The 26,899-nt window shown below is 35.9% G+C and overlaps 4 protein-coding genes across 6 annotated transcripts; 1 reads left to right on the forward strand and 3 right to left on the reverse strand.

Annotated features, from left to right (window-relative positions):
* Positions 1–1,191: 1,191 nt before the first annotated feature.
* LOC150036888 (uncharacterized) lies at positions 1,192–1,595 on the reverse strand. The gene is made up of 2 exons (XM_090313263.1): positions 1,442–1,595; positions 1,192–1,361 (listed from the first exon to the last, which is right to left on the reverse strand). Exons 1-2 carry the CDS (start codon positions 1,593–1,595, stop codon positions 1,192–1,194), a joined length of 324 nt encoding a protein of 107 aa, XP_090169389.1.
* An 8,776-nt stretch (positions 1,596–10,371) lies between these two features.
* LOC120076550 (arginyl-tRNA--protein transferase 2-like) lies at positions 10,372–15,169 on the forward strand. 3 transcript variants are annotated; one of them, XM_039030410.2, is made up of 7 exons: positions 10,372–10,651; positions 10,963–11,169; positions 11,731–11,772; positions 12,038–12,188; positions 12,667–13,803; positions 14,117–14,438; positions 14,844–15,169. In XM_039030410.2, the coding sequence occupies exons 2-7, from the start codon at positions 11,031–11,033 to the stop codon at positions 14,958–14,960; spliced, it is 1,908 nt and encodes a 635-aa protein (XP_038886338.1). In that variant the 5' UTR covers positions 10,372–10,651; positions 10,963–11,030; the 3' UTR covers positions 14,961–15,169. The 3 variants fall into 3 exon arrangements, with proteins under 3 accessions (XP_038886338.1, XP_038886339.1, XP_038886340.1); XM_039030411.2 differs by having other exon boundaries at positions 10,455–10,656; XM_039030412.2 differs by having other exon boundaries at positions 10,632–10,877.
* Positions 15,170–15,849: 680 nt separating this feature from the next.
* Positions 15,850–18,838, reverse strand: LOC120075399 (protein yippee-like). The gene is made up of 6 exons (XM_039028765.2): positions 18,379–18,838; positions 18,105–18,202; positions 17,683–17,726; positions 17,182–17,290; positions 17,033–17,088; positions 15,850–16,169 (listed from the first exon to the last, which is right to left on the reverse strand). The coding sequence occupies exons 2-6, from the start codon at positions 18,198–18,200 to the stop codon at positions 16,070–16,072; spliced, it is 405 nt and encodes a 134-aa protein (XP_038884693.1). The 5' UTR covers positions 18,201–18,202; positions 18,379–18,838; the 3' UTR covers positions 15,850–16,069.
* Positions 18,839–20,197: 1,359 nt separating this feature from the next.
* EGY2 (ethylene-dependent gravitropism-deficient and yellow-green-like 2) lies at positions 20,198–25,962 on the reverse strand. The gene is made up of 12 exons (XM_039028764.2): positions 25,509–25,962; positions 25,336–25,408; positions 24,403–24,534; positions 23,798–23,848; positions 23,587–23,697; positions 22,937–23,011; positions 22,740–22,845; positions 22,551–22,644; positions 22,122–22,275; positions 21,375–21,582; positions 20,713–20,873; positions 20,198–20,545 (listed from the first exon to the last, which is right to left on the reverse strand). Exons 1-12 carry the CDS (start codon positions 25,664–25,666, stop codon positions 20,297–20,299), a joined length of 1,572 nt encoding a protein of 523 aa, XP_038884692.1. The 5' UTR covers positions 25,667–25,962; the 3' UTR covers positions 20,198–20,296.
* Positions 25,963–26,899: the final 937 nt, after the last annotated feature.

Here is a 26,899-nt window from a genome sequence, read left to right on the forward strand (position 1 = left end):
CACAATTCCTTCTTTAATCATGAAATGGCACTTTTCCCAGTTTAGCACCAGATTAGCCTCTTCACATCTTTTCAGAATTCTCTCCAAGTTTTTCAAACAGATTTCGTATGTTTGCCCATAGACTGAGAAATCGTCCATAAATATTTCAATTAAGTCTTCAAGGTACTCGGAGAAGATTGCCATCATACACCTTTGAAACGTGCTGGGCGCATTGCATAGTCCAAAAGGCATGCGACGAAAAGCGAACGTTCCATATGGATAGGTGAATGTGGTTTTTTCTTGGTCCTCTGGTGCGATCATAATCTGGTTACAGCCTGCATACCCATCAAGGAAACAGAAATAGTCATTCCCTGCTAGTCGATCGAGCATTTGATCAATGAAAGGTAAAGGGAAATGATCTTTCTTTGTCGCCGTATTAAGCTTCCTGTAGTCCATACAAATCCGCCAGCTAGTGACAGTCCTCATAGGGATCAACTCGTTGTTTGTGTTGGGGACTACTGTCATTCCGCCCTTCTTGAGAATGCATTACACGAGGCTAACCCACGTGCTATCGACGATAGGGTATATGATGTCGGAATCTAACCATTTAATGATTTCTTTTTTAACAACCTCTTTCATCACAGGGTTCAGTCTGCGTTGAGGTTCTATCAAGCCTTTCTAGTTTTCTTCGAGCCGAATTCTATGCATGCAGTACGTCAGACTAATACCTCTGATATCTGCGAGCATCCATCTGATTGCTTTAATATATTTCTTCAGAATACTGAGCAGCACAGTTTCTTTTTCTTCTGGTAACGCAGAGGATATGAATACTGGCAAGGTTTCATTCTAGCCAAGGAAAACGTACTTCAAGTGATTTGGTAGAGTTTTCAGCTTCAGTGTAGGTGGTTGCTCTAAGAAGAGTTTTTGTGTTTTTCTTTCTTCATTCAAATTTAACTTTTCTTCATTGTTCACTGTCTCTATTATTACATGGCAGGTTTCTAAGGATGTTATCACATCCTCTCTTTCTTCATTTTCTTCCTTGGACTCTAAATCTTCAGCGCAAGTATGTTCATCTTCAGAATCTGATAGGCCTTCATCTTCTGGGAACTTCATTGCCTTGATAATGTTAAAACTGAGCTTCTTTCCATTGACGCTCATCGTGATTTCTCCCTTATGCACATCTATTTGAGCACGACCAGTAGACAAGAATGGTCATCTTAATATGATTGGCACATCTTTATCCGCTTCATAATCTAGAATGATGAAGTCTGCAGGTAGAATGAATTTGTCCATTGTGACGAAGATATCCTTCAATTTTCCTTCAGGGTGTACCAGGGACCTATCTGCAAGCTGAAGAGTCACTGTTGTGGGTGTCAGCTGACCTACATTCAATTGTTTAAAGATTGAAAGGGGCATTAAGTTTATGCTTACCCCAAGATCGCATAATGCTTGACCAATGTACCTCCTATTGAGCAGGGTATTGTAAAACTGCCTGGGTCACGCATCTTTGGTAGGATTATAATGTTTGATTCTTGTGTTATTGCCACCGTGGCAGATTTTCCTGTGCTTCTCTTCTTCGAAACCATATCCTTCAAAAACTTGGCATACAACAGCATCTGCTCTATCGCTTCCGTAAATGGAATATTGATGTGTAGTTGTTTCAATATTTCCAAGAAGCGATGATACTGACCTTCATCGTTTTGCTTCTTTTTCAGTCTTTGAGGGAATGGAGGTAGCTGTACTTTCACTGTTCCATGGTCTGGAGGCTTAGAGGTGGTCGCATCTTCAGGCTCTATAATCTCGGGCTTCTTTGACTCAATTTGCATCAACGGTTTCTTTGATTCCATCACATTGGAATCGGTCCTGTTATGCTTCTTCCTAACTTCCACCGTCGCCTTTCCACTTCTCAGGGTGACTACTTGGCAGTGTTCTTTCCCTATATTCCCCGAGTTATGTGGGAGCTCAGTTGAGCTCGGTAGTATCCCTTGCGGTTTATTCTTCAACTCTCCCGCAATTTATCCTATTTGGATTTCCAAATTACGGATGTAAGTTGCTTTGTTCTGGATGACCGTTTCATTCTTTTCGATATATGTTTTAACAGGTTCTCTAGAGAGGATGATGGTGGTGTTTGAGAGTTGCTGGCTTACTGTTGCTGTTGACAGTTAGTTCTTTGGAAAAATTTTGGTGGTTCTTCTTTTTGTGCCATAGGTTGGTAACCTTGTTGTTGGTTATTTTTCCAAGCAAAATTAGGGTGGTTTCGCCACCCAGAGTTGTATGTGTTTAAAAAGGGTTGTTCTTGACAAAGTAGATTGACTGCGGATTTCGTGGACACTCTTCAACAAAATGTGATTCTTCACATGTAGCACAGCTGGTGCTTTTCTTTATTATCGCATTGACTTGCCCTCTTTGCGTTTCGGGATTGTTTATTGCGATGCCCTGTAATAATTTATCATCGCATTCATCTGATTTTGCAATGATGCGATGGCACCATTATTTGCGTTACCTTCTCTGGGTTTTACTCTTTTATCATTTTCTTGCCAATCTTCGTGGTTTTTTTAGATGCGATCAAGAATGTTCTTTGTCTCATCATATGTTTTGTTCAGCAATCCTTCTACTGCTGCCGCATTGGCAGCTGTCTGCGATGTAGAATTTAGTCCATGATAGAAAACTCCATTTGGAGGCAATCCGGCAATCCATTGTGTGGGCAGTTGCGCACTAATCTCTTGAATCTCGCCCACGTGTCACTAAGCGATTCATCTTCTTCTTGTTCAAAATTGGTGATCAATTTCCTCCTTCTGGCATTCTCTATAGGAGGGAAATACTTCTTCATAAACTTCTCCACAACTTGCTCCCATGAAGTTATCTCTCCTGGTTCGAGGGAGTATGCCCATTTTCTTACTTTATCACATAGTGAAAATGGAAATAACGTAAGTCGAACCTCTTCAGCGGAGATATTAGGGAACAAAAAAGTGTTACAAATTTCAATGAAGCTTCTTAGATGGGCTTGCAGATCTTCACCACGCCGTCCTCCGAACTGTCCTGCTGTTTGTATCATTTGTAACATTATTGGTTTCATCTCGAACCTTGATCCATTCAATGCTGGTCTCATGATTCTTAGAGAGAAATCATACAAGTTTGGTGATGCATAGTCCCGGATGGGTCTATTGCGATCATTTGCCAGTAGGATAGGATTTTCCATTATGTTGTTTTCATTTGCGGCTCGTTCTTCAAGTTGTTCAGCCATTCTGTGAGTTCTTCTTTATTGTCGACCTCTATCTTTCTGTCTTCTGCGAAATGTTCTTTTGATCTCTTGGTCATAATTGGGCTCAAGAGGGTGTCCTTCGCTCATGCGACGTTTGCTTCTTCCTTTACCGAAGGAATGGCAATGCAACAGAGGTCGAAAGTTGCAAAGATCAAAGAGGTTTGATGTTAGCGCAATCTATACCGTAGTCCCTAACAACGGTGTCAAAAACTTGATACGTAGAATTATGATGTGATGGTGTGAGTATGCGATGATCATACAAGTTTTTCTAACAAGGCCTAAGTATAAGCCTTCTTAGATTCCTGGTAAGTCCAGGGTCGAACACAGGGACTACTAAGTAGACATGCGATAGACTCTTTGATTCTATTGCGGTGGTGAAAAAGAAGTGGATAGTGTTTTGATTTAAAGTTTCCTATGTGACGGAGTTGAACGCGGAGTGATGAAAGTGTAGAGTTACAATAAGTATGTGAAAAGGGGTTTAGCTAACACTTCCCAAGATTGTGTACAAGTTATGCGATCATGCTATACATAAATATCAGTACTACATTTCTCAATGAAGAATGCCACAATTCCTATTTCTAGAACGCATGCGATGCATATGTGAAACAGTCGATAGAACTTATTTCTAAGTCTCTATTCTTGCTTATGTGATCTAATCCGACTCTCTCAAGCCTAGATTCTATCTTTAGACTACTCTCTCAAGTATGTCCACATGATGAACGATGCAAACATAAAACAAGGTGATTGCATACCACCATTCCTATTTCTAAGGCGTATGCGATGTGTAAATAGCAAATAAAACTTATGTCTAAGTTTCTACTCTTGCTTATGCAATCTAATCTGACTCTCTCAAGCCTAGATTCTATCTTTAGACTACTTTCTCAAGTACGTCCAAAGGGTGAATGATGCAGACATAAGACAAGATGATCGCATAAAATGCATATCTTAAGTCATGCTAGCTAAGTACTTCTCAACCCATTCAGAAATTTAGTTACTCATGCATGGTGTGGAGAGATTGAACATAAATTGAAATGAAGTTTCCATTTTCTACAAATAAAGTACTGAATACAAAATAACAAATAGATTTGAGAGATAACAAGCCTGGTAGGCAATGTCTTGCTTCCTATGGCCTTTTACACTGCTCTTTATCACTTCAACTCTATTCTAGTAATGGGTTCTTGCTCTCGCAAGGGTTGGCCTTCTCTCCTTTGTATTGCTTTTCGACAGTCTCTCGATTTGTCCGGTAGCGATTTCTTCCAGCTTTGCTTCGTCTCCTTGCTCTCTCCGTCCTCTATGTATATGTATATATATGTGCGTGGATCGATCCTTTTCTCTCTGGTGACATTCGGTATTTATATATTTCAAGGTGAAGCAACTTTTCTTACTAATGATTGTAATAATGGGCGGCATTAATTTCCCTACTCTGTTGCGCCGTTTAAAAGTCACCGAAAGTTCAATGTACTTGCTAAAGTATGGCTTTTAACGACTTGTCAACTGAATTCAAAATCGACCGTTATCAACTTTACGTCTCATCATGATTTATTGTGCTGTCACCTTGATGTGAGGTCTTTATGCGATAAATTTTTGAGAAACTTCTCACGATCACATGTCTTATGATCGCAACTTTAAGCGTGTTGTCGCATTGTGCCCTTGGATCGCAATTTCATATGCGTCATCGCATTGTACCTGCACAAACTAGGTAAATTAACTGTTTTTATGCGATGAGCATTAACGATCGCAATTCCTTTCAATTTGTTCGGACAAGATATTGCCTATTTTACCATCGCTTTCTCTCATTGTTTTACTAATTTGAGTTGTAATAACTTGTATTTCTACCAGTTATCAATATCCTCAAGTATCTTTGGAGAATGAGGGGACTACATGCTCATATATGGGTCTAGGGATTTGATCCTTATTGGATACACGGATTTTGACTTTCAGACTGATAAGGACTCTCGGAAGTCCACTTCAAGGCCAGTTTTTACTTTTAATGGAGGAGCTATAGTGTGGCAGAGCACTAAGCAAGGGTGCATCGCCGACTCCACGATGAAGGCCGAGTACGTAACAGCTTGTGAAGCTGCTAAAGAGGTCGTCTGGCTTAGGAAGTTCTTGACAGAGCTGGAAGTTGTTCCAGATATGTCTAGGCCCATCACCTTTTATTGTGACAATAGTGGTGTTGTGGCGAACTCCAAGGAGCCCAGGAGTCACAGGTGCGGCAAACACATAGAACGGAAGTATCATTTGATCTGTGAGATAGTGCATCGAGGAGACATGATCGTCACGAAGATCGCCTCGGAGTAAAACTTTGTTGATCCATTTACGAAGGCTCTCACGGCTACAGTGTTTGAGGGTCACCTTCAGAGCATAGGTCTATGGGACCACCCGCGGCTGGACAAAGGCAAGTGGGAGATTTTATTGCACTGGGTTTTTATGCCTTAATTTATTGTTTTGTACTTTTTTTTTTTTTACTCAACACTTTACTTTAAGACAAGTGGGAGATTGTTGGGGTTTGTGCCCTAAAGTCTCGTGTCCTGTAGTTTGTAAACAACTTTGTAAGAACACTTGTGATGTATAATATATATGATATTTACTTCACTTCTTGACTTTGCACATATAGATATTTTTTATTTTACAACAAAACCAATAAACTTAATATCCCTGGTTGTCTTTATATAACTTAAGCATGTATGTAGTGACATACAAGTGGATCATGACTTAAGTGACAACCAAAATGGTTTGTAGTATATGGATATAGGAGGGAAACCTTATCCTGGTAACACTACGGACGCGGCTCACTTTGTGGAATGGTTACAAGTATTGTGACTTATCACATATGGCCTGATCCCGATCATTTGTGTAGGGGACATGCGAGCGGGGGCGTCCTATACAAAGAGTTTGTATAAGACCTGACCTCGAAGTGTTAACGTCTCGTCATATTAACTCCGTTCATGACTGAGACTTCACTTCACTAGGATGACCATAGGTAATATGACCTCAATTCTGAGTGAGTTGGGAACTCCTGCCATTGATGGTGGTCTTTTGATTTGCATGGGTGTGAGTGGCCAGAGCGCCGACTCAAATCTACCACTTTGGGGATTTGTCTGATTTGGGAGCTGGAAACTCAGCTTTACATCATGGAATTCACTCCTTCCCCGAAGCAGAGGAAAGTAGATAGATTGCTCTCTTAAGGGCTGATCCCGGGGCTTGAACGATGTGGCGACACACACCTTCTCATGGCCCGAGAGGTGTTCACACATAGTAGGACTATGTTGTATTGTTCATTAGAGGGATCAGTGGTACTTAAGGAGTAAGATGTAACTATAGGGGCAAAACAGTAAATTGGCCAGCTGTACTTACGAGCATCTTCGAAGGATCATCGTACTGATGATTGGTTATATCCAATGGACATAGAAATATATCTATGGTATGAAGAGTTCAACTGTCGTTCTTTAGTGGAATGCCTAGCAGTTGACGGGTGGTGGATATCGTGGCTAAAGAGTTTAGTCAGCTATTCACGTACCGTTGGAGCTTCGAGCCATAGGTCCATAAGGTCCCCTTGGTAGCTTTGATACAAGTTGAGAGTCAGTTTTTGGGTCAGTTTGAAATGTTCAAATTGATAAGAGGGAGTTCGATTATATAAGATATAATTGAACTAGTTAATTATATATGATATAATTAACTTTATGTATGAGATACAGTAATTTGGAGGAAATTTGATATAAATATGATTTATATCTAGTGGAGAAAAAATACTATGATTAATATATGATATTAATTCATAGGCTATGAATATGATGTGATGATATTCATTGTCGATTAATTGGACGGTTAAAGGGGTAATAGAACGACATCTCTTCTGTTTTCATAACGGATGAGTAAGTTGAAAAATCACCTTGAGACGCTTAAATAGCTCACGGTGTGTTAAACATTGTATGCACGGACATTGTATTGAAGAGTGTCATCGTTTAGCAAAAGCTAAGCCTATACGATAGTGCTTGAACGATCACTTACCTATACGATAGTGCTGACTAATTGCTTAACAATTACACCCGTGCGCACTATTTACTAAACGATCGTATACCTTTTCCTAAGCAATCGTTTAGCGTCTGATATTTACTAAACGACCGTATACCTTTTCCTAAGCGATCGTTTAGCGCCTGATATATACTAAACGATCGTATAGACGATCGCTTAGTTTTTTCTACACGATCGTTTAGACGATCGCTTACCTTTTCCTACATGATCGTATACTTCACCTAAATGATCAAGCATTTTGTCTATACGATAGACAAGCCTATCTCCCACTTGCTTGATCGTTGTATACGATCTCCCTTCCTCCTTCCCTCTACCAAATCCGAACAAAGCCTACCTTTTGGATTCTCACTCCAAGAATACTGAGGGCTCTGAGTGGTGGTGTCGTCCCCGTTTCCTTCTGTTCGTATGGAGACTGTTCAAGGTAGACGATTGGGTTTTGTTAAGTGATAGCTTACCGTCTCACCGTAAGTGAAATTTGCTATGAAGAATAAGTCTTCAACTGGTATGATCTCTCGATCTCTTATTTATTGTTCCTTTGAGCATGTCAATAATCTAGCATTATGAATGCATATTTGTATGTTTGAATGTATATGTGGAAATTTTGTCACAGTGAATTGGAAAGATCCGTTTCTGCTCATAGGTACCCTTAAATAAGAGTTCCTTCATGGATACAACCCACTTTGTAAGAGTTACAAACGATGTGATCCAAATCATTCGTGTGAAGACATACGAGTAGAGGTATCTTATACGATGAGTTTGTATAAGGCTAGACCGCGAAATCATTAATCTCTCTTTGTAATACTGTTGATTGAAGAGATTAAAATCTCATATGATAACCATATGTAACTTGTTCTCAATCCTAAGTGAATTATGAGCTCCTGTCTATAAGGGCTTGTTCTTTGATTTGTGAAGGTGAGAGTGACCCGAGTCGCTAACTCAATGTGCCTAACATTTTGAGGATGAGACCAAGTGGAAAACTGGGAACATAATTATACAAAATAGCATTCACTCTTTCCCACCTTTAGGGTAAGTAGATGAATAGTTCCCTTAAGTGTTGATTTCGAATCTTGAACAAAGGGTACTCGCCCTCTCATTAGCCTGAGAGGAACATGGATTATGGTATGATCATAAATAGATTGTTGATTAGAGGGATCAGTAATTCAGTGGTACTTGAGGAGTAAGAGGTAATTACAGGGGTAAAATGATAATTTGACCCAACTATAATTACGAACAACTCGTGAAGGATCAACTTACTTGTAATGGTCAAATCCATGGGTACAACATGTTCTACAGTGCTAAGAGTGCAACTATAAGAGTGAAGTGGCCCATAGTTACTGAATGTTGGTTAATTTAATTAACGAATTTAATTAATTAACTTCAGATCATTGGAGCTTATAATCTGTAGGTCTATTAGGTTCCTCTGCTAGCTCAGAAGGGGTAAACAAAGACCAATAGTTTTGAAAGAATTTGAATTGTTCAAATTAATTAAAGGAATAATAATTGTACAATTAATATAATATATAGATACATTACAATATAAAGTTAATTTTGAATAAGATTCAAAATTAAACTATATGATAAAAGGATATTTATTGTATTTGAATAAAATTCAAACAAAAATACGAATTAGATTCATATTAAAATAATATGAATTAGATTCATATTAAGATTATAGATTAAAAGTTAATATGAATAAGATTCATATTAAAAACTATACGTTATAAGAGATATTCATATATATTTGAATAAATTTCAAATATTTAATTAAAGGTTAGATATTTGATTAATTTAAGTTAGTTATTAATTATTGTAATTAATAATTAATTTAATTTAATTAATTGATTTAATCCAATTAATGGGTGAAGTGGGTAGTTTTCAATCCCACTTCACTTTAGAAATAAAGTGGGGAAGTTTTCTTGTGATATAATTATTGCAGAGAAAAACTTATTCCTTCCATCCTATCTCTCAAGCTTTTGCAGAGAAATGGTTTCTCTGTAAATAAAAACTCTCTTACAACAAAATTTCCTTCTCTTTCAAAAGGAGGTTCCTACAAACTAACATCTTATCAAATAATAGTAGTGAAGACTCTATGGAGGCGTCACGGTATTACGTGAGAGATTAGTTGTAGAGAAGTTTCTGTATGTGGAATTGTGAAGATCTGAAGAAGATTTGAAGAAATATTCTTCAAAGCTACCTTTCTTCTTCCCTTTAGATTCTTGTTAACCTTTGTACTTGATATAATGTATGTTGTTGTTTGTTTTTCTTCTTTTTTGTACTTGATTCCAAAACAATTAGAGTGTCTTCAATTAGAGTGTCTTCCACGAATTGCTTCCGTTAGAGATTCGATCTCTTCAATTAGAGTGTCTTCCACGATACACTTCTCATAGAGCTATTGGAATGTCTTTTGTCCATCTTTCTTTTTAGATATTCTCAAGAGTTTTAGCCGCATTGCATGCACCAAATTGTTAATTCTTCTTTCGCATAATTTAAATGAGTAATAAGAAAGAGCGTGAGATAGCTCAATTATCTCTTCAATCACCTGCCAACTCTAATTGAGATGGTTTCTTTTATGGCATAAAAGTATATGAATGAATAATGTATGAGTCTAACTAAAATTCTTGTACCCACCTGTTGTTGAATTCGTTAAATTAGGTTTAATTACAAGTTTAGTCTTTGAATTTTCCATGTTTGTGTAATAAAAATATATATTTTTTATAGATGACTTAAATTTCATATTACAATGACTCTTGCCCTCGTATTTTGAAATTAATAATGTGTAACTTTTATCATTTTGAGAGTGCATCATGTTAATTATTAATATTGTCCCTTTGAACATAATTGATGAAAGTTGAGAAAAGCACCCGTGAGTGAGAGAAAGAGGAGTGCAAGTGACAGAGCAAGGAGGAGTGTGAGAAGTCCTAGCTAGCCTACAAGAGTACTATTGTGCTAGATTAATTGAACAATAAAGGGAGAAAGAGCACGAGAGAGGGAGGAAGAGTCCTAGAGTATGAATGTACTATTATACAGATGACTTTAATTACATACTAAAATAACAAGGAACGGTATGTATAATTAACATGCATGATCTTTCATCATTTTCTAAATTTGAGACAAACTACATTAGATCGCAAAATTAAGATCATTCATATAAAAAAGAAAAAAAAATTAAAAGGTTCTTAAACGTTAAATAATGTCTAAGAAGTTCATTAATACGTGTAATTAGAAAGAAAGTGTAATTTAACCTAATAAATAAAAATGGTTGTTCTAGTGTTGTTGCAAATTACGAAGTATTGGAATCATCATGGGAGGTTTTGCAGTGAAGAAATGTAGGTTATTTGTGAAGCAGTTGAAGCTTAATCGCATGTTTACTTCGAGGTAAGGTAACCATTCTTCTTTTTCAACGAAGTTTTGAGACTGCAAATTAAGTCGTAAAGAAGACGATGATTATCTTCCCTGAAGTAATTTCATAGGAAGATTCCACTTTCAGGATCATTCCAAAGAACATATATCTACCCGACCCCTCACAAAAATATAGATCAATTGAATAACTACGAATTATTCAAACCCCTAATTGGTTTTCTTTTCATTGTTGACCAACCAGGTCTGTAGCCTTCACGATATTAATTTTTAAATGACGATTCTTGTACGAATTCGGAGTCTTAATATATGAAAGTCTACCTTTGCAGACCTTAGATTGATGCAGAAAGCGTAGTAGAGAAGATAGGTGATATTAACGTTGTGAAAGAAATCGGAAATGGCTGGAAAGACGAGCGACGCGAGCAGTAGTACTATTGGTGCTACAGAGAGAGGGGAAAGCGTTGTGTATGACTGTAGAAAACGAAAATCCTCGTGTGGCTATTGCAAATCTAGTTCTCGCGGCAGCATCACTCACGGTCTGATTGGTTTTGATGAATTTCTTGAATTGTTTCTCTGTTACTGCTTCTGGGTTCTTTCGTTTCATCGCTAGTTTCTTTAATTATTTGATCCTTTTTGGAATTGGTTGAGTTAATTTGGTTTGGTGTTTTCATATGTGAGATATGTTGGGTTATTCTTTTGACGAATTTCTACCTCTTTTTTTTGTACTTTGGGCTGTAATAGAATTACAAGTTCATGGGATAATCGTTAAGAGTTCTGTATTGATTAACTGTTGCTTTACTCTCTAATCTTTTGCATCTTTTCTGGTGGAATGAATAATACGTATGAATTGTAGTTTTTCTAGGAGGGAAATCCCACAATATGCGTTTAAAACATGAATAGTCAAGGTATTTTGTTTGATGATGCGTTCTGTTGTTCCCCAGCTTGATCCTTTAGACAATGTGTATCAATTTCTATGCTGCAAGTTTGGAATTTAGAACCTGAAAACAATTATTGTTGTCGTTGTTGCAGGCTGTAGTATTCCTGATCATAATTTATGCTGCCTTTTATTATCTTTCTTTCTTTCTTTTTCATGGCAGGTTTATGGGCTTCAAATAATCTGACTGTTGATGACTATCAAGGTTTGTATTACCGGCATTACTTCAGTCTTTTAGGACCTCCTTTCTCTCTGCCATCACAGTTCATGCAGCATTGCCGATTTTCTCTTTAAAACATCGTTGATCATGCTTGCATATCTATCAATATATTTTAGTATGGATGCCCAATCAATTTCTGAACCAGTTTCTGGTAATAATATAATATAGGCTATATAATTTTTCTTTAATGTATTGTCAACTTAAAGGTTCATAACTATTATTTATTGAAATAATGTTCCTTGTTTCACAGGTCTCCTTGATCGTGGCTGGAGAAGATCTGGCTGTTATATCTACAAACCTGAAATGGAAAGAACATGTTGCCCTTCTTATACAATTCGTTTGAAGGCAACTGACTTTGTTCCATCTAAAGATCAACTACGAGTAACTAGACGGTTTCAAAGGTGTGATCCTAAAGGCTTTTGGTGTTTAATTTTATATTCATGTTCCCAGTAATCTATTCTTCTCTTTCAACATATTATTTTGAGGTGGAAAATGTTGTCATTATTCACATCTGAATATATTTGATTACTTGAGCAAATTGATCATAGCGGGTTTTGATGAGTTTTTGAGTTCTAGTTATAGAAATGAAAGGATGTTCTATAATTTTGTTGAATTTGAAATTTAGTGAGGGAAAACTTCTTTATCTTATTTCAGTGATTTTAAAATTAGACTAGGGAGGCAATACGTTGACCAACATTTCTAGAATGCTAGATTATGAATGGCTTCTTGTTCCATTTTAGCAGTTAAAGTTATCTATAATTCGTTTATACAATCTGCCTCAGTTTGAATTGCTAAACTTGAGCTCCTTTTCAATGTTAGTTTTTCAGATCTAATTGGATGTACTCCTATTTAATATCTGATGAAGTTTTATGTCTTTAGGTTTTTAGATGGTGCCTTGGAGCATGATAAACCAGTGGAGCACACAGAAGTTTCAAGTACTTCCAAGGGTGGTAGCTATGCACTTAATGGTGAATCTCACTCAGTAGGAAAGAACTCAATGTCCTTTAAAAATAAAGAGAATGAGGAAGACCGCTTTATGCTTCATCTGTCTGATAAGGTCGATGTTGCCATAAGGTTATATACCAAAAGCAGTGATCTTCCCCATAACATACAATTTCCAAGAGCTTCTGTCAAAAGGGTCTCCCATGCAAAGAAGAAAGTGTTGGTTCAAGGATCAGCGGATCTTGTATACTCCTGCAATGTTGCATTCCAACTGTCTGCCTGCATAAGGCGTGCCCAAGTTGGTGAGATGAAAAATGACAACTTATCATCATCAGAGAGTAATACAGCAGAAACTGGGTTCATACCTAAAATAATAGCTGAAAAGTTGGTAAATCATTTGAGCCAGGTCGATGAGCTATCCGGTTTCTCAATCAAAGCGTTCAATGGACATATTAATTTTTATTCTGATAAAGGAGAAGCTTCCTTCCCGAAGAGTGGTGAAAAGGCTACCATTTCTCAGGAAACAGCTAAAGCCAGGAGTAAAGATTCCAGTACGGACAAGAACCCTAAATGTTCTTCGCCGAAGAGACAAAAGTTTGAGATACGCATGAAAAGGTCCAGTTTTGATCCTGTAGAATACGCTTTGTATAGACGTTATCAGCTTCTTGTGCATAATGATACTCCAGATCGTATAACAGAAGCCTCATATAGGAGTTTTCTGGTCGACACCCCCCTCAACTTTGTTCCCTCAACTGGTGATGGTACAGTTCCTCCCTGCGGTTTTGGTTCTTTTCACCAGCAATATTTGATTGATGGGAAGTTGGTTGCAGTTGGTGTTGTAGACATCCTTCCAAGATGTTTATCGAGTAAATATCTATTCTGGGACCCTGACTATGCTTTCCTATCTCTGGGCAAATATTCAGCCTTACAAGAAATAGACTGGGTTAAACAAAATCAAACGCATTGTGCCAGTCTTCAATATTATTATCTTGGTTATTATATTCACAACTGCGGAAAGATGAGATATAAGGCAACATATCGCCCATCAGAGCTTCTTTGTCCACTTCGTTACACGTAAGTTTTTCTCTGTAGGTGGGGGATTATTGAGGCTGATTTCTTTATTTAAAGGGTGGGGTTAAAATTCATGTCTTGTTTTTCCCCAGTTAGAGCTCGAGTCAGTTTAAGGGTTTTAGTTAGTAATTCCTTAATTTCTATGGCCATTGACATTAGACAAACACCAAGAGTAATAGAAACTAAGCAACAAATGTGGTTTAGAATTAGGAGCCGTTAAGGAACTAGAAATTTGTTCAACTCTAAGTAACTTGTTCCTACAGATGATATGACTAATGAGTCACTTCAAATTTGACCCATGAGCTATGTATCTCAGGTGGGTTCCATTTGATGCCGTGAAGCCATTGCTTGATCAAAAGTCCTATGTAGTCTTATCAGATTTTTCACTCCAACTAAATGGGGAATCGTCACCACTTCTCAAGGTATCAAACGATATGGAACTTGAACACAATGCCGATTTCCTAGAAGAACCAAATGACGTTAATATGGATGAGGATGGGGAAATGGCTGAGGTTTACTCGGATAGTTCTGATGAGGATTTGGGCTCTGAAAGCAGTAGCCTGGCCTCCTCTGAAATGGAAGATGGAGATGTCTCCAATATCTTAATCGGCATAGGCGACTCCCGTATGAGATATAAGGTATATACTGTTATTTTGTTGTTAATATGTTGTGCTTTGCTTCAATCCTTCGCCTACAAGTTCATATTGGTAACAAAAGAAATTCATACTATCCTCATGTTGGTTTGGGATATTGATTTGTCCTGTTGTCTTGGGTATAAAATTATATTCAATTTTTTATTCTTTTTCCATTTTGAAATATGTGTTGCTTCTAGAATCTAGAATACAAATACAAAAAATTCCTTATAAAGAACCAAATTCAATGCAAGAATTAGGTTCCTTGGTTCTAGTTATGTTACTGTACTGCCTGGAATTACTACACATCAGATATATTCCATCTGAACTGAGAACCTGTTATTCATTCTGTTGATGTTTTAATCTCTCCTGCTTTTTAATGCTTATTTTTGTGTCTTTCTTACATAAAAGGATATACAACAAGCCATCTCCCCCTCTGGAAGAAGTTACTTAGAAAATCAGTTGGTTAAATACAAGAGAGTGGTTGGTAAAGAGCTCTCGGAAAGGATAGTTTATATACTAAGATGACCTGTAAATGCAAGACTGCAAACTTCAATTCTTGAAGCTATCTGAGGGCTCTCTGTTGATTGTTTATATATTTGCTCTGTCAACTATATTTGAAATTACATTACAGACAGCTGAGGCATTTGAGTCCTTCCATTTTCATTTTTCCATGTTAACGAGGAATGTTTTCTAGTGTTATGCTTCGAGTTATATATATATATATATACATCAAAGGGGTGGAACAGGGTGAGTTTGGGATGTGTTACTTTTCATACTTTTCAGGATGAATGTTTTTAATGTGAAGTTTGTTTCTTATGCTTTTTTTTTTTGGGGGGGGGGGGGGGGGGGGGGGCGAATATTTGATGAAATGTTACTCTGAGAACACTTTAGTAGGTCTATTAAGCAATTTTTGCTATGTCATTGAATATTGTGGAATAATTGGATGGTTTTTAATTAGTTAAAATCATTTTTAAGTGGTCTAAAAAGTATGCTTTAACAGATTCTATCGTTAAAAATTTTACTTCCCAGACGACCCTCTTGTATATATTGATGATATAGAAAGAAAGAATCGAATCTTTAACGTGTTATTTATTTTGATTTTTGGCAGTTGGATTATAAATTTCTTATATGAGTTGCCAGCTATTAGAAAAACCGAAAAATGCCCCAGTGCCCCTCCAATTAAATCAAACAGAAATCTATAACACCATATTCTTTTTCCTTTTAGAGAAGCTTATTTTATCTTTTAAGTAATAAATTTTCATTCAAATTTTAACAATGCGGGGTTTCAAATTAAACCAAAACACGAAATTTTCATTTTTATTATATTCTAATATATACCAATAAAAAAATCAAATTGAAAAATGACAAACATTAGGGCCTAACTGATGTATTTAACCAAAAGAAGACCACAAAATTTGATGAAAAAACATATCATGGTATTGCGAAGCGATATTGAGTAATATAATATCTGTTAAAGAAGAATCACAATGAAATGTTTCCAGTTCTGTTACAAACAGCAAGCAAGTTAGCTGCTGCTGGAATGAGGAATGACAGATGAAGAACAATGAGTTTGAAGAATATGAACAATGAACATTGTGAGTTCAGAATATACAGTTGGAATCATATCATCATCATCAAGCTTCATCTGCATCACTTCCTCCACCATGTGCTGTTTCATGACTATGAGCATGACTGACCCAGTAACTAGTTCCACCAGGCCCTGAAACCTTGAACCTATTCATCAAACAAACAAATCCATAAAACCCTATTTCCATTTCCACCTTACTTCTATATATAACTCATACTACTACTACTGCTACTACTTCATTGCCCCTTCTTTGGTTATGTTGGACAAATTTTCTCAACCGCGGACTTCTAATAAGAGAAATATTCCATGTGATGATACAACAATCTTGGGATGGTTATACTTGAAGACAAGATTTTCTGAAGATGTCCAATATGGAATTCTTATATGGTTGAAACTACATTACGTTTAAAAATGAAAAATTGAAGTGCTCTAATGAGAGGAGGCAAAAGGAGAGAGAATAGAGCACAAGCTCTGATGTAGATATATTGATATAGGAAAAAGGGTTCTGATGTAATGCCAACAAAATTGGAAAATAGAACAGTGCGTGATCCACAAACAATGACTTAGATCAATGTAGAAAGAAATGAAAGAAAACAAAGATACCCAGCCAATTGGAGAGGGCTGTCAGTCTCTCCTTCCGAAAGCTGCTTCAGCCTTTACCAAAAACAACCTCCCGATTGCAATCTTCCCCATTCAGTTATATAACACCATGGTGATCCCCTCCTCACGGTTATTTAGGATCCTAGGCACAATTCCCCTTCTACCCTTTTTCTTATATGTATTAATAATTGGGGGTCTAATACATTTTTCATAGAATCATACTTCAAGGGTTAAACTATATGGGCCGAATAAGATCATTTTCTTAACTATGATCCAAGAAAGATGGTCTTCCCAGAAATGGACATTTTAGAGCAGCTTCAAGTCTCTTAAAGTAATGATTCAAAGCAACTTACTGGAAAATATTAAGTCCCATTTGATCTAAATTGATTCATCATGTACATTTACTTACCGCTCCAGTACCGATTTCCCTTCTTTGTACTTCTGGTTCTTTTCAAAGGCAGTTTCCTGAAGTGAATGATCAAAGATCACCAAAAGAAGACATCATTAATAAGAACATAACAGCATAAACCTTCTAAGCTTTTCTGATTTATATCATACATATGTCCATCCCACAATTGATCCACAGCCAACACAAAAGATATCAGCAACAGTATGCATCCCCGTCATCATCATCCTCGTTTCTTTCACTCCAACAGAAACATTCACTCTGTTAAAGGTGAAAAAGGTGAAGATTAGTCTCAATTCTTAAAGAACACATGGAAAAAAAAAAAAAAAAAAAAAAAAAAAAAAGAAGCTTGAACTTCATTCAATTGTATGCATATATAGGATGATGAACGTTTACTTCTAAAATGACAAACACATTCACTTGAATTTTACAGAAACCAAAAACAATAGCGAGGGAAGAGCAGCATAATAGACAAAGTTATGAATTCCAAAACTACATCTAAAATGGAGCAATTAGATAAAATGAAATAAAATGGGGGATTTGACCTTTATCCCCATTCTCTTAGTTTGTCATTGGGAAGAAACAAAGGACATTTGGGATCTCTTTAAAGGAAATATTTGGCCAAATAACTACTATCATCCAGGAAAACTTACACTTTATTGAAGAGGTAAGCTTTCCCATGCCTGCTTTGGAAAGACTGAATAAATTATAGAAACACAGGAAAAAAAAAATCAAGTCAGAACACTTTCCTCCAATGACATTCCTAGTATTTTTTTTTTTTAATCTGAAAATGAATATTCAAAGGGTAGAACCAATAAAGAGCATAAACAGAACCAGTCTATATACTCAATCAAAGTTCAGATTAACATCATAGATCATCAAGTTGAGAAGAACCCCCAAGAAGAAGCCTGGGGATTGGATGTGATCCTTCTAGTAACAGCAATTAAAAACAGTCGAACACCATATTTTTCATACAATATTAAAGGGTCAATCAATATTGCAAGGACATCAATGAACAATCCATAGACGAAATCAGATCAGAAATCAGAGATGAACAGTTATTGTGTATCAAAACCTTGGAAACGATGTCCTCATAAAGAGCAAGATGGGTTCGGCAGTGCTTGCAGCTATAGATCCTTCCTTCAAGGTTCACCACGAACAACCTCCCCATGACTTTGAAATCTCATCAAAAATTGAAAAGGGGAAAATGGGTTATCAGAAATTGAGTTGCTCAAGAAACTAGAAGAACAGATAGAAGAAGAAGAGGAAGAATCGAGTGGGAAGCAAGGAAGAAATGGAAGAAAAAAGAGGGAAATTAAGGGAAGAGGAGAATCAAAATGGAACTTTACCTATCTTCTTGTGGGTAGTCGCAAGTTACAAGAAATGTGGACAGAGAAGTTTGGTCACGTCTCACCAATTATAAATACCACTTTCTCTGGAAAAGACGGTCCCTTTAACCCGATACGACGTGGATGCTAATGCAATCAACTTTTCAACTTCATTTTCCACTTGGAATTTTATATTATTTTCTCATTTGGGGTTTTGGGTTCATTCTAAATTACCTCCATTTCCATTTCATCTCCAAATTCTTAGAGAGAAACAGCGATTTCCAACGATCAAAGCGAAGCCATCGCCAGTACGACCATTTATGAAGCGAAGTTCATGGAGCTGACTGCTGTCGGCGGCCGGCGCTGACTGTGAAGTGTAGAGAAAAAAGAGGGTTGAAGCCATCGTCGGTTAAGGATCTTTTGAGCCAGCGAAGACAGTCATGGCCCAAAGGATTCGTATCCCTCCCTTTTCTCTCACCCAAAAAGGGAAAATATATATATATATATAAAATGTTAATAAATATGAATGAGAGTAATTAAAACAAATCTAATTAAAAGCCTAATTATCTGATTTTTTTTTTCTTTCTTTAGTTTGAATTTCGAACCAATATGGATCAAAATTATAAAACTATACTCCTTTCAAATTTTGATTAAAACTTATTTGAATTTATGTGAATTGAGATCTACCGACTAAATTAGTCATTCTACGGTCAATAGAAATACTTTAAAAAGTAAACATGTTCTTTCTTTGGGGGAGGGAATTCCTCTCATTTTTCCATCATTTCATCCCTCATTTATTTATCTAAAAGAAATATAATAGAAAATTTCAAAGAGTATTTTTTTATAGAAAATTATTTTAAATGACAACCTTTCATAGACAATAAAATTTTGTTATATTTATAGATATTTTAGTTTATTTTCTTATATTTTAAAACAATCCATTTTTAATTGAAAGACGTATCTAATGTTATTTGTTTCTATACTAGACCGATATCTGCAATTTTTTCTTTTTCTTTTTTTTTTTTTTTTGGGAAAGGGCATGCCTAACTATTTAATTGCTTGGTCTATCTAAATGTGAAAGGATATACATAATTGAGTTATCACTTATCCTAACGATACTCTTTATTGTTAACTTAAATGTAATTAACTCTTTTTTCAAAAAAAAAAAATTGTAATTAATTCTTTTTATCATTTTAACATAATATTTTATTTTATGAGGCAACATTATATCCATAGTTTTGAGTTTATAATATACCTAGTTGAAACATATGAATTTAATTTAACATAGAGGATAGAGTGTAGTAATTGATTTGTAAAGAGGAGCAAAACTGTTAAAATTAAGATGCACATAGCCTGAGGATTTAGAAGAATTACCTTCCAGAATAAAGTCATAACCATGGTCCATCAACATACCCCAATGCAATAAAAAGCTAGTTATTGAAATTTTTATGAAAATCAATGAACAAATCATCGTTGGTGGGGAAAAAATATCACCCTAACTTCCAACGGTCTATCAAACATCGTAATTTATTTTGGAGCTTCCTATTCTCTATGTAGGTAAGTTATTTATTAAGTAAATTGTACAACTATCATCCGATTTAGTCATCCGTCGATTTAGTGATCACCTACCTAAAATTTGAAAGAAATAAGGCCAATTCATGTTAACCACCTACCTAGAATTTAATGTCTTATGAGTTTCTTTTACACCCAAATACTATTGAGTCAAACAATTGTCCCTTGAGATTAGTACAACCGAGCCTAAACATTCGTGGGGGAGGTCGGTATTCACTATTGATCCGAATCATGGTGTATATTGTGAATTTCATGCATCAGAATGGAGTTAACTGAAATGGAATGGAATAGGGGAATTCTTCTAAGTTTTGAGTAGCTACCAATGCACATTTGAAGTTGTATAAACAAAAAGGGATGGACTATAACATCAAAAATTTGTGATGACTTCTTCTGTAAAGGGGAAGGGGAATGGTAAGCAGACCAGCAATCCTAAAAACAAAACTAGAATTCCAAGACCAACATACTTCTCATCAGGATCAGTGATTTCCTCAGAAAGTGGAGCGATTGGACCCCTTTGTAAGAAGAATATCAAAGCCACCCAATAAAATGCTACATCACTAAACAGAGAGGCTAGTCCTAGAAGAACAATTGAGACGCCAGTAATTCGAGCTGATGCCTGTTTAAAATGAGAATTTGATTAGCCAGAGTAATATTTTATTTAGTTCATCCCTATTCACTACTAATTTCAAGGGGGGCCATTAAGGCATTTGATTTCAGGCAGCCGAGATCATAAAGTAACCATATTAGAGGATGATAGCAGCAAGTGAACTTCAAATAACATACCTTTCTTCCCCATATTGAGAAGGCAATTCTCCCACCATCAAGCTCTCCGGCGGGGATGCTGTTGATGGCATTTATGAGAAGTCCAGCCCAAGCCCATATCACAAGAGGGTTCACGGATATAGGAGTTCCTTCCTTGAGGGCATCGCCCAAAAGTAGCTTGGCTGAGAAATGGAAAAGGATAGCATAGAGGTTAAATGTCTGTTACACAAACTAGAGAGCAGAAGGAAAAAAAAAAAGCAATAGCTGAGACCTCGTTCAATGACTATTTGATTTTTAATTTTTGAAAATATTGAAAAAATCAGGACCAACTTTCAATAACAAAAACAAGCTTAGAAAAATGATTCTTTTTGTAGTTTTCAAAACTTGATTTGGATTTTGAAAACATTCCTCAAAAGCAGATATAAGGAAACAAGTTAGTGGTCGTAGTGCTTAATATTTAAAAGTAAAAAACTAAAAATTAAACAATTATCGAATGGGACCTAAATTCCTGAAGCAGATCCCAGATGATGCTTTTGAAAGTGCCAGGCAATTTTGTTATTGGTTAAAGGGAAACTTGGGACGCCACACGATCTGTTTGGCTAGATTTTCCACCCAAATTTGAAATTTGAAGACGTGAAAGAATTAACTTTAAAGATCTAACGCATAAGAGAAATTATGATTACCAATACCACCGGCAAGAAATGACTCATGAAACACAGAAGCATCAACAATAACTCCAATGCCATCACTAGGTGGCAAGATGAAACCTAGAATGTAAAGAAGGAAGCCCACGGAAAACCCAGCTAACGGTCCTGCTAATGCCACCTTGAGCAGATCTTCACGCTTCGGTACAATGTTTAGGATCCGTGTGATTGCACCAAAGGAGCCTATCTGCCACCAAAACAGTTCATTAGCTTCGTAGGTATATTTGGACAGCCTTCTACCCAAGTTGACAAGCATTGAACAGAGAAAAAACAACTGAAATCTGCTAGGAACATATGCTGGAAAGCATAGATGAGAACTTGAGGAGATATAAATAGTGGAGAAGCTTAGGCTGAGAGCTATGAGGGAAAAGACGTTAGTCTTGTGACTCTTGTCTAAGGCAGACCCATGATTTAGCATATTTTCTTGTAACTCCTTTACAGGGAATTGGTACTAAGCAATATTCTGATAGAAGTGGTCGTTTGGTTTTAGCTGAACACAAAATTTTCAAGCAAAAACATAGATAATATCAATACAATAAAAAGAATGTCGCCAGTTAAGTTCAATAAAATCATCCATAAGTCAGTCTCTGACTAGGTTGCCTCGTGCAAGAAGACTGATTTGCTGGTTGGTTAAAAAAAAAAAAAAAAAAAGCATAGCGTTCACGGCAAAATATTGATGCACCATTTGATGATTCAAAGAACACTTGAGGGAAAAATGTATATCACCTGCCAACTAGGAACAAAGTATGGAATTCCAAACTTAACTCCTGCATCTCTTGCAACTAATATATGGGTGAGTTCATGCACTCCTAAAACAAGTGCAGTTACAAAAGCCCCAGGTAGTCCATCTTTAAGCAACTCAAGGTTGTCAAAAGTCGATCTGCCACAAAGATAATAGATCTAAAAATTCAAATGAGTACAATAAGTCAATAGGTCAAGAAGCAGCAATAAAGACCTTCCCGAGAAGATAAAAGGTTCTCTAGAAGACACGGGAAAAGAAAATTTGTACAATAGAAGCAGCAGATTTACATTAAAAAAAAATGGAAAAATTTTACAACTGAATTTGTATCACTTAACAGAGGATAATACTAAAAGTGCAAGGGTTAATTGGACTGAGGGAGAACGATCAATACACATAAAGGAAAACTTTCATACAGTAAGTTGGATTGCAATGCAGGCACATTTCGGAGAAGTAGCGTAAATACAGTAACCAGTCCAAAAGCGGCAGCAGCAAACCATTCTGGGACAGCTGCAATTTTTTAACCTTAATGTGAACGTCATTATTCCTTCTACCTTCCAACTCCCACAAGGGTAAAATACATCAATCACAAACTAAACATTCACCTGTCGTCTCTGGTTGCAAGGTCTTTCGTGGAACAACAACAGCTACAGGTTTATCGTCCTCTGGATTAATTAAAAGAAAAAGCTTATATACATCCCCAAATGTATCCTGTACAGTTACCGAAATATCAAGTAAGCAATTAATTACTTAGGAATGTTTAAAAACCAGTAAATAATACCAAATGCAGACATAGAGATACCTGCATTCTCCTTGTTATCTTTTCATAGCTCTTAGCAGCCTCTCCTCGCAAATTTCCTTTAAACAACACTCCACCCTAGTAGAAGTGGAAAGAAAAGGAAAAAAAAAAATCAAAGTTTATATAGCAAAAGGCTAGGATAATCATATCTGGCCATCTGGATCATTTTTTCCACTCTATATCGGTGAGGATCTCACAATAAAATGATTGAGAGATTTTTCAATCTTTATAAGATACATATGTTACTCGTCTCATTGTCAATTGGTTTTGAGATAGAACCTCATGTTTCTCTAAAATGGTATTAAAGGCATCATCCTAAGGAGGCATGTTGAAGATCTCACATTGGAAACATGGAAAGGCCACGTGGTCTTTGTAAAAAACATGGATTACTCCTCTCATTGCCAATTGGTTTTAGGATAGGATCTCGTGTTTGTCTGATAATTGATATAAATCTCTTCTTTTAGGGTTTTTTTTTTTTTTTTTTTTTTTTTTGTTGAGTACTCACATATTATATTCAATACACAAGACATTGGTTACAAGTTTTATTAGAGGTTAAGGCTGTCTTCGGAATTTTCATATTAGTTATAAAAATTTAAACAAAAATATAAAACCACGAGGCATAAATAAAAAGAGAAGATATGTAATCAACTCACCTCATATGGATCCTGACTTGTCACAAAGAAAGTATCAAATCCAAACACTTGGTTCTTAAGAATTTCAATTGTTTCTCGGGGAATTCTGAATGATTCATCCAGTTGTTGTGGCTGCTTGAAATGTTATCAAACAAATAACAGATGAAGTATGGAGCACGAAAATTTTCCTTTTGTCTGTTACAAGAGAAATACAGCAATAAACTATAAGTACCTTTAGTCCTGGAAGGGGAGATCCACTAGCAACTTCTACATTATCAATGTCCTGTTTCAAAGTTTAAAAACACTTCAAATATACTGAGGTCACAAACTAACTTTGTAACCACCCCTTCTCTGCAGGGTTGAATTTTTAAAAGCAGAAATCAAACAAGAAATGAAGATCGTTGAAGCAAAAATGACAACCAAAAGAAGATTTGGTCTTAAAATGGATCATCGTAGATTTGATCTTTAAAATGAAATGGTGGATCATATGCTGGCTTCTGATAGTAGGATCAGGATATAGCCTTCTACGTTATATTAATTACGACAAGTGAATTATATGCACTTTCAGTGTCGGTAATCCATAATTCTACTGTATATAGAACTTGATAGACGTATACAATCAAGTGCACCATGCAATAGAGCTCTGCAGGCTTCTGTTGGGAAAAGGCAAATTTGACACATATTCTTTAAGAAAACATCATTTAGAACTCATCAACGGGTAAAAGCATGAATGTCTATTTCAGTCGGCTGTCTACTCGAGAACACTTACTAACCAGAAACTGATTTCCAAGCTAGTTTCTTTATGTATAAGGTTAGCAAGTAGCTAGAAATACATACCTGGATGTCACCTTGGTCCTTATTTTCTACATTATTGACTTCATCAACAGCCTGAGAATCAAGCTGAAATTTATCTTCTGTGACAGAGTTGGAGAAAGATGGCTGATCTCCACCTTCAGAGCCATGTTCTTCCTACAAGTTGAGGTATAGTTTCATTAACCCATTTAACCATTCACAAGAATGACGTGAAATATTAATCCAACTATGTCACTAGACAAGTAAGACATCTATTTCCGAATGTAAATACAACTCCCTTGTATTAAAGTAATGAATTAAATTAACTGTAACATGACAGCTTGAGCTTTTGGGGTTAATTAGTGATTTAAGATGTATCAATCCTATGTCCAAACCCCTATAATGGCATTTTCTCCCTAACTAATATTGATTTCCACTTATTAGGCCTACTACAAACTTTCAAGCCCACAAGTGAAGAAAGTGTTAAAAGCATTGATATTATTAAATTTATCAAAACACATCCGCTTTAGGCTTTTGTGTAAAATTAACCATAATCCAATCCCAATTTTGGAAGTGATTTCTACATGACAGGTAAGCATATGCTTTTAAAAAGATGACACCAGGTTCTAAGATTAACCATGACACCAAGAACTGTGTAATCTAGAACTCATGTCGTACTATAAATCCTGTGCCCTAAGTCGAAGGAAAGGAACCTCATCAGAAAGAGAAGGAAAAACCTAAACCTCGAGGTGTTTGTGTTGTTATGTTACTGACAGCCGTGTGAAGTTATAGAAAATTAATACAAAGCGATTGATTCTAGTGCGCCTCCAATTCAACAGGAAAAGGGACATTGTGGATTACGAAGCAATTGTAACAGTAAGCTTAAGAGAAACATCTGTACGAAACCTCATAAAACTAAAACGAACAACCACAACAGAAAAAAAATAATAAAGAATTCGGCCGGAAAATTCCGAATACCTTATCATTATTATTGCCATCTGGTTCAGTCGGCGTTTCAGTAACTCTACAAGCAATCCCGCGCTTCACACGGCTATCAGTAACATAACAACACAAACAAACAGAATAGTAACGATTTCGATACCCTTACAGCCCTGCATTACGAGCCTCCAATTAGAAACTAAGCAAATTACCTGGAAACCTGATAGAGCTTCAGGCTGCTATGACGAATCCGTTGTTGCTCCCTCAAGCTAGTAAACGAAGCGAAACAAGGATTGAAACGAATGTAACAGCAAGAGCTGCACTGAGACAAAGGGAAGGAATTCCGGCGAAAAGTTGCAGGTAAATCCATTGAAGAAAGTAGCTGCGAAACTGCTGAAGTTAACTCAGTAGATTAAAGAACTCCATTGATATGAATTGAAGCTTCTCCAAGCAATTGTGAGAAAAACGAGGAGATTGATTGCAGAATGAATTATCCGGAAAAAACGAAAACCGATTCGAGAGGGGCAAATTCGTAAAATGGTGAAAATGGAACCGGCTTTTAATTATTATTATTATTTTTTAAAACAGGCCTTTATTCATTATTATATATTAAATACAAAAATAGATATTGAGAAATTAGGGAATAGATGAAATTGAAGTTGAAGCGAATCTGAACTGCGAATTATTCCTTCGCACGTGTTATTATTGAGTGGATTAAAGATTGAGGGAGCTTTGACAAAAAATCTTGTGGGCTAATATCTAATTTTGCATTTTATGGGGCAATTATGGGAATATGAAAAGATTTTATGGGGTGTTCAAAAAGTCCAATAAATCGAAAAAAACTCATCAACCAAATCCAATCATGTGATTTGGGTTGGATTATCAACTTATTTAGACTGAGTTTGGTTCAAGTAAATGAAAATTTTATAGGTTGAGTTGGCTTATGGATTCACCTAATATATATATATATATATATAACAATTATTTATACATATATTAATTTTAATTTTATTTAATTTCATTATTTTTTAATAATTTATTCTTCAACAATTCTAAAAAATAATTTTTTTCCACTCTAAAAGAAAACTTCTATTATATAAATTGAAATTGGGTTGTTAATCTTAATTCAATACATGAAAATAATTAAATTAGATTTTTAAGTATTTACATTTTGCACCCAAATGTTTTATGGTTAGATTTGATTGAGTTCATTTTTTAGTAAGGATTATTTAGGTTGAAAAAATTTACAATTCAAATAATTGGGTTGGGTCTAAAAAATTCTACAACCCAACCCAATTCAACCCACGAATATCCCTATTCCTTTATGTAAGGAAGGTTTGGTTTACATCCAAAATAATAATAATTGTTTAATATAATTGCCCATTAGTTTGTTTCATAATTATCAAATTTTGTGCTCAAATAAGCATAGATCATTTTGTCTTGAATAAGAGTTTGTGTATAGTTGAAAATACCCTCCAATAGAAAAAATTACAATTTGATCTATAGAGTTTGATAAAACCTTCATAAATAGTCCCTATCATTTTATCAAATCATATGAACTATTTTTAAATATTATCAACCTATAAGAATCAAATTCTAACTT

Source organism: Benincasa hispida, chromosome 4, assembly GCF_027475165.1.
Source record: "Benincasa hispida cultivar pf3 chromosome 4, pf3_genome.v1.1, whole genome shotgun sequence".
NCBI classification, from domain to species: Eukaryota; Viridiplantae; Streptophyta; class Magnoliopsida; order Cucurbitales; family Cucurbitaceae; genus Benincasa; species Benincasa hispida.

Bases quoted from the DNA above. Each gene is read 5' to 3' on its own strand.
- LOC150036888 (XM_090313263.1), bottom strand. From the start codon at position 1,595: ATGCTGTTGTATGCCAAGTTTTTGAAGGATATGGTTTCGAAGAAGAGA. The intron at 1,362-1,441 runs GTACATTGGTCA...AATTGAATGTAG, and splicing joins AATACCCTGCTCAATAGGAG to GTCAGCTGACACCCACAACA.
- LOC120076550 (XM_039030410.2), top strand. From the start codon at position 11,031: ATGGCTGGAAAGACGAGCGACGCGAGCAGTAGTACTATTGGTGCTACA. The intron at 12,189-12,666 runs GTGTGATCCTAA...TTATGTCTTTAG, and splicing joins GTAACTAGACGGTTTCAAAG to GTTTTTAGATGGTGCCTTGG. The intron at 14,439-14,843 runs GTATATACTGTT...CTTACATAAAAG, and splicing joins ACTCCCGTATGAGATATAAG to GATATACAACAAGCCATCTC.
- LOC120075399 (XM_039028765.2), bottom strand. From the start codon at position 18,200: ATGGGGAGGTTGTTCGTGGTGAACCTTGAAGGAAGGATCTATAGCTGC. The intron at 17,089-17,181 runs GTATGATATAAA...CATTCACTTCAG, and splicing joins CAATTGTGGGATGGACATAT to GAAACTGCCTTTGAAAAGAA. The intron at 16,170-17,032 runs GTAAGTAAATGT...TTTGATGAATAG, and splicing joins GGGAAATCGGTACTGGAGCG to GTTCAAGGTTTCAGGGCCTG.
- EGY2 (XM_039028764.2), bottom strand. From the start codon at position 25,666: ATGGATTTACCTGCAACTTTTCGCCGGAATTCCTTCCCTTTGTCTCAG. The intron at 25,409-25,508 runs GTAATTTGCTTA...TGTTACTGATAG, and splicing joins AAGCTCTATCAGGTTTCCAG to CCGTGTGAAGCGCGGGATTG. The intron at 23,698-23,797 runs GTACTTATAGTT...CATTTCAAGCAG, and splicing joins CTCCCCTTCCAGGACTAAAG to CCACAACAACTGGATGAATC.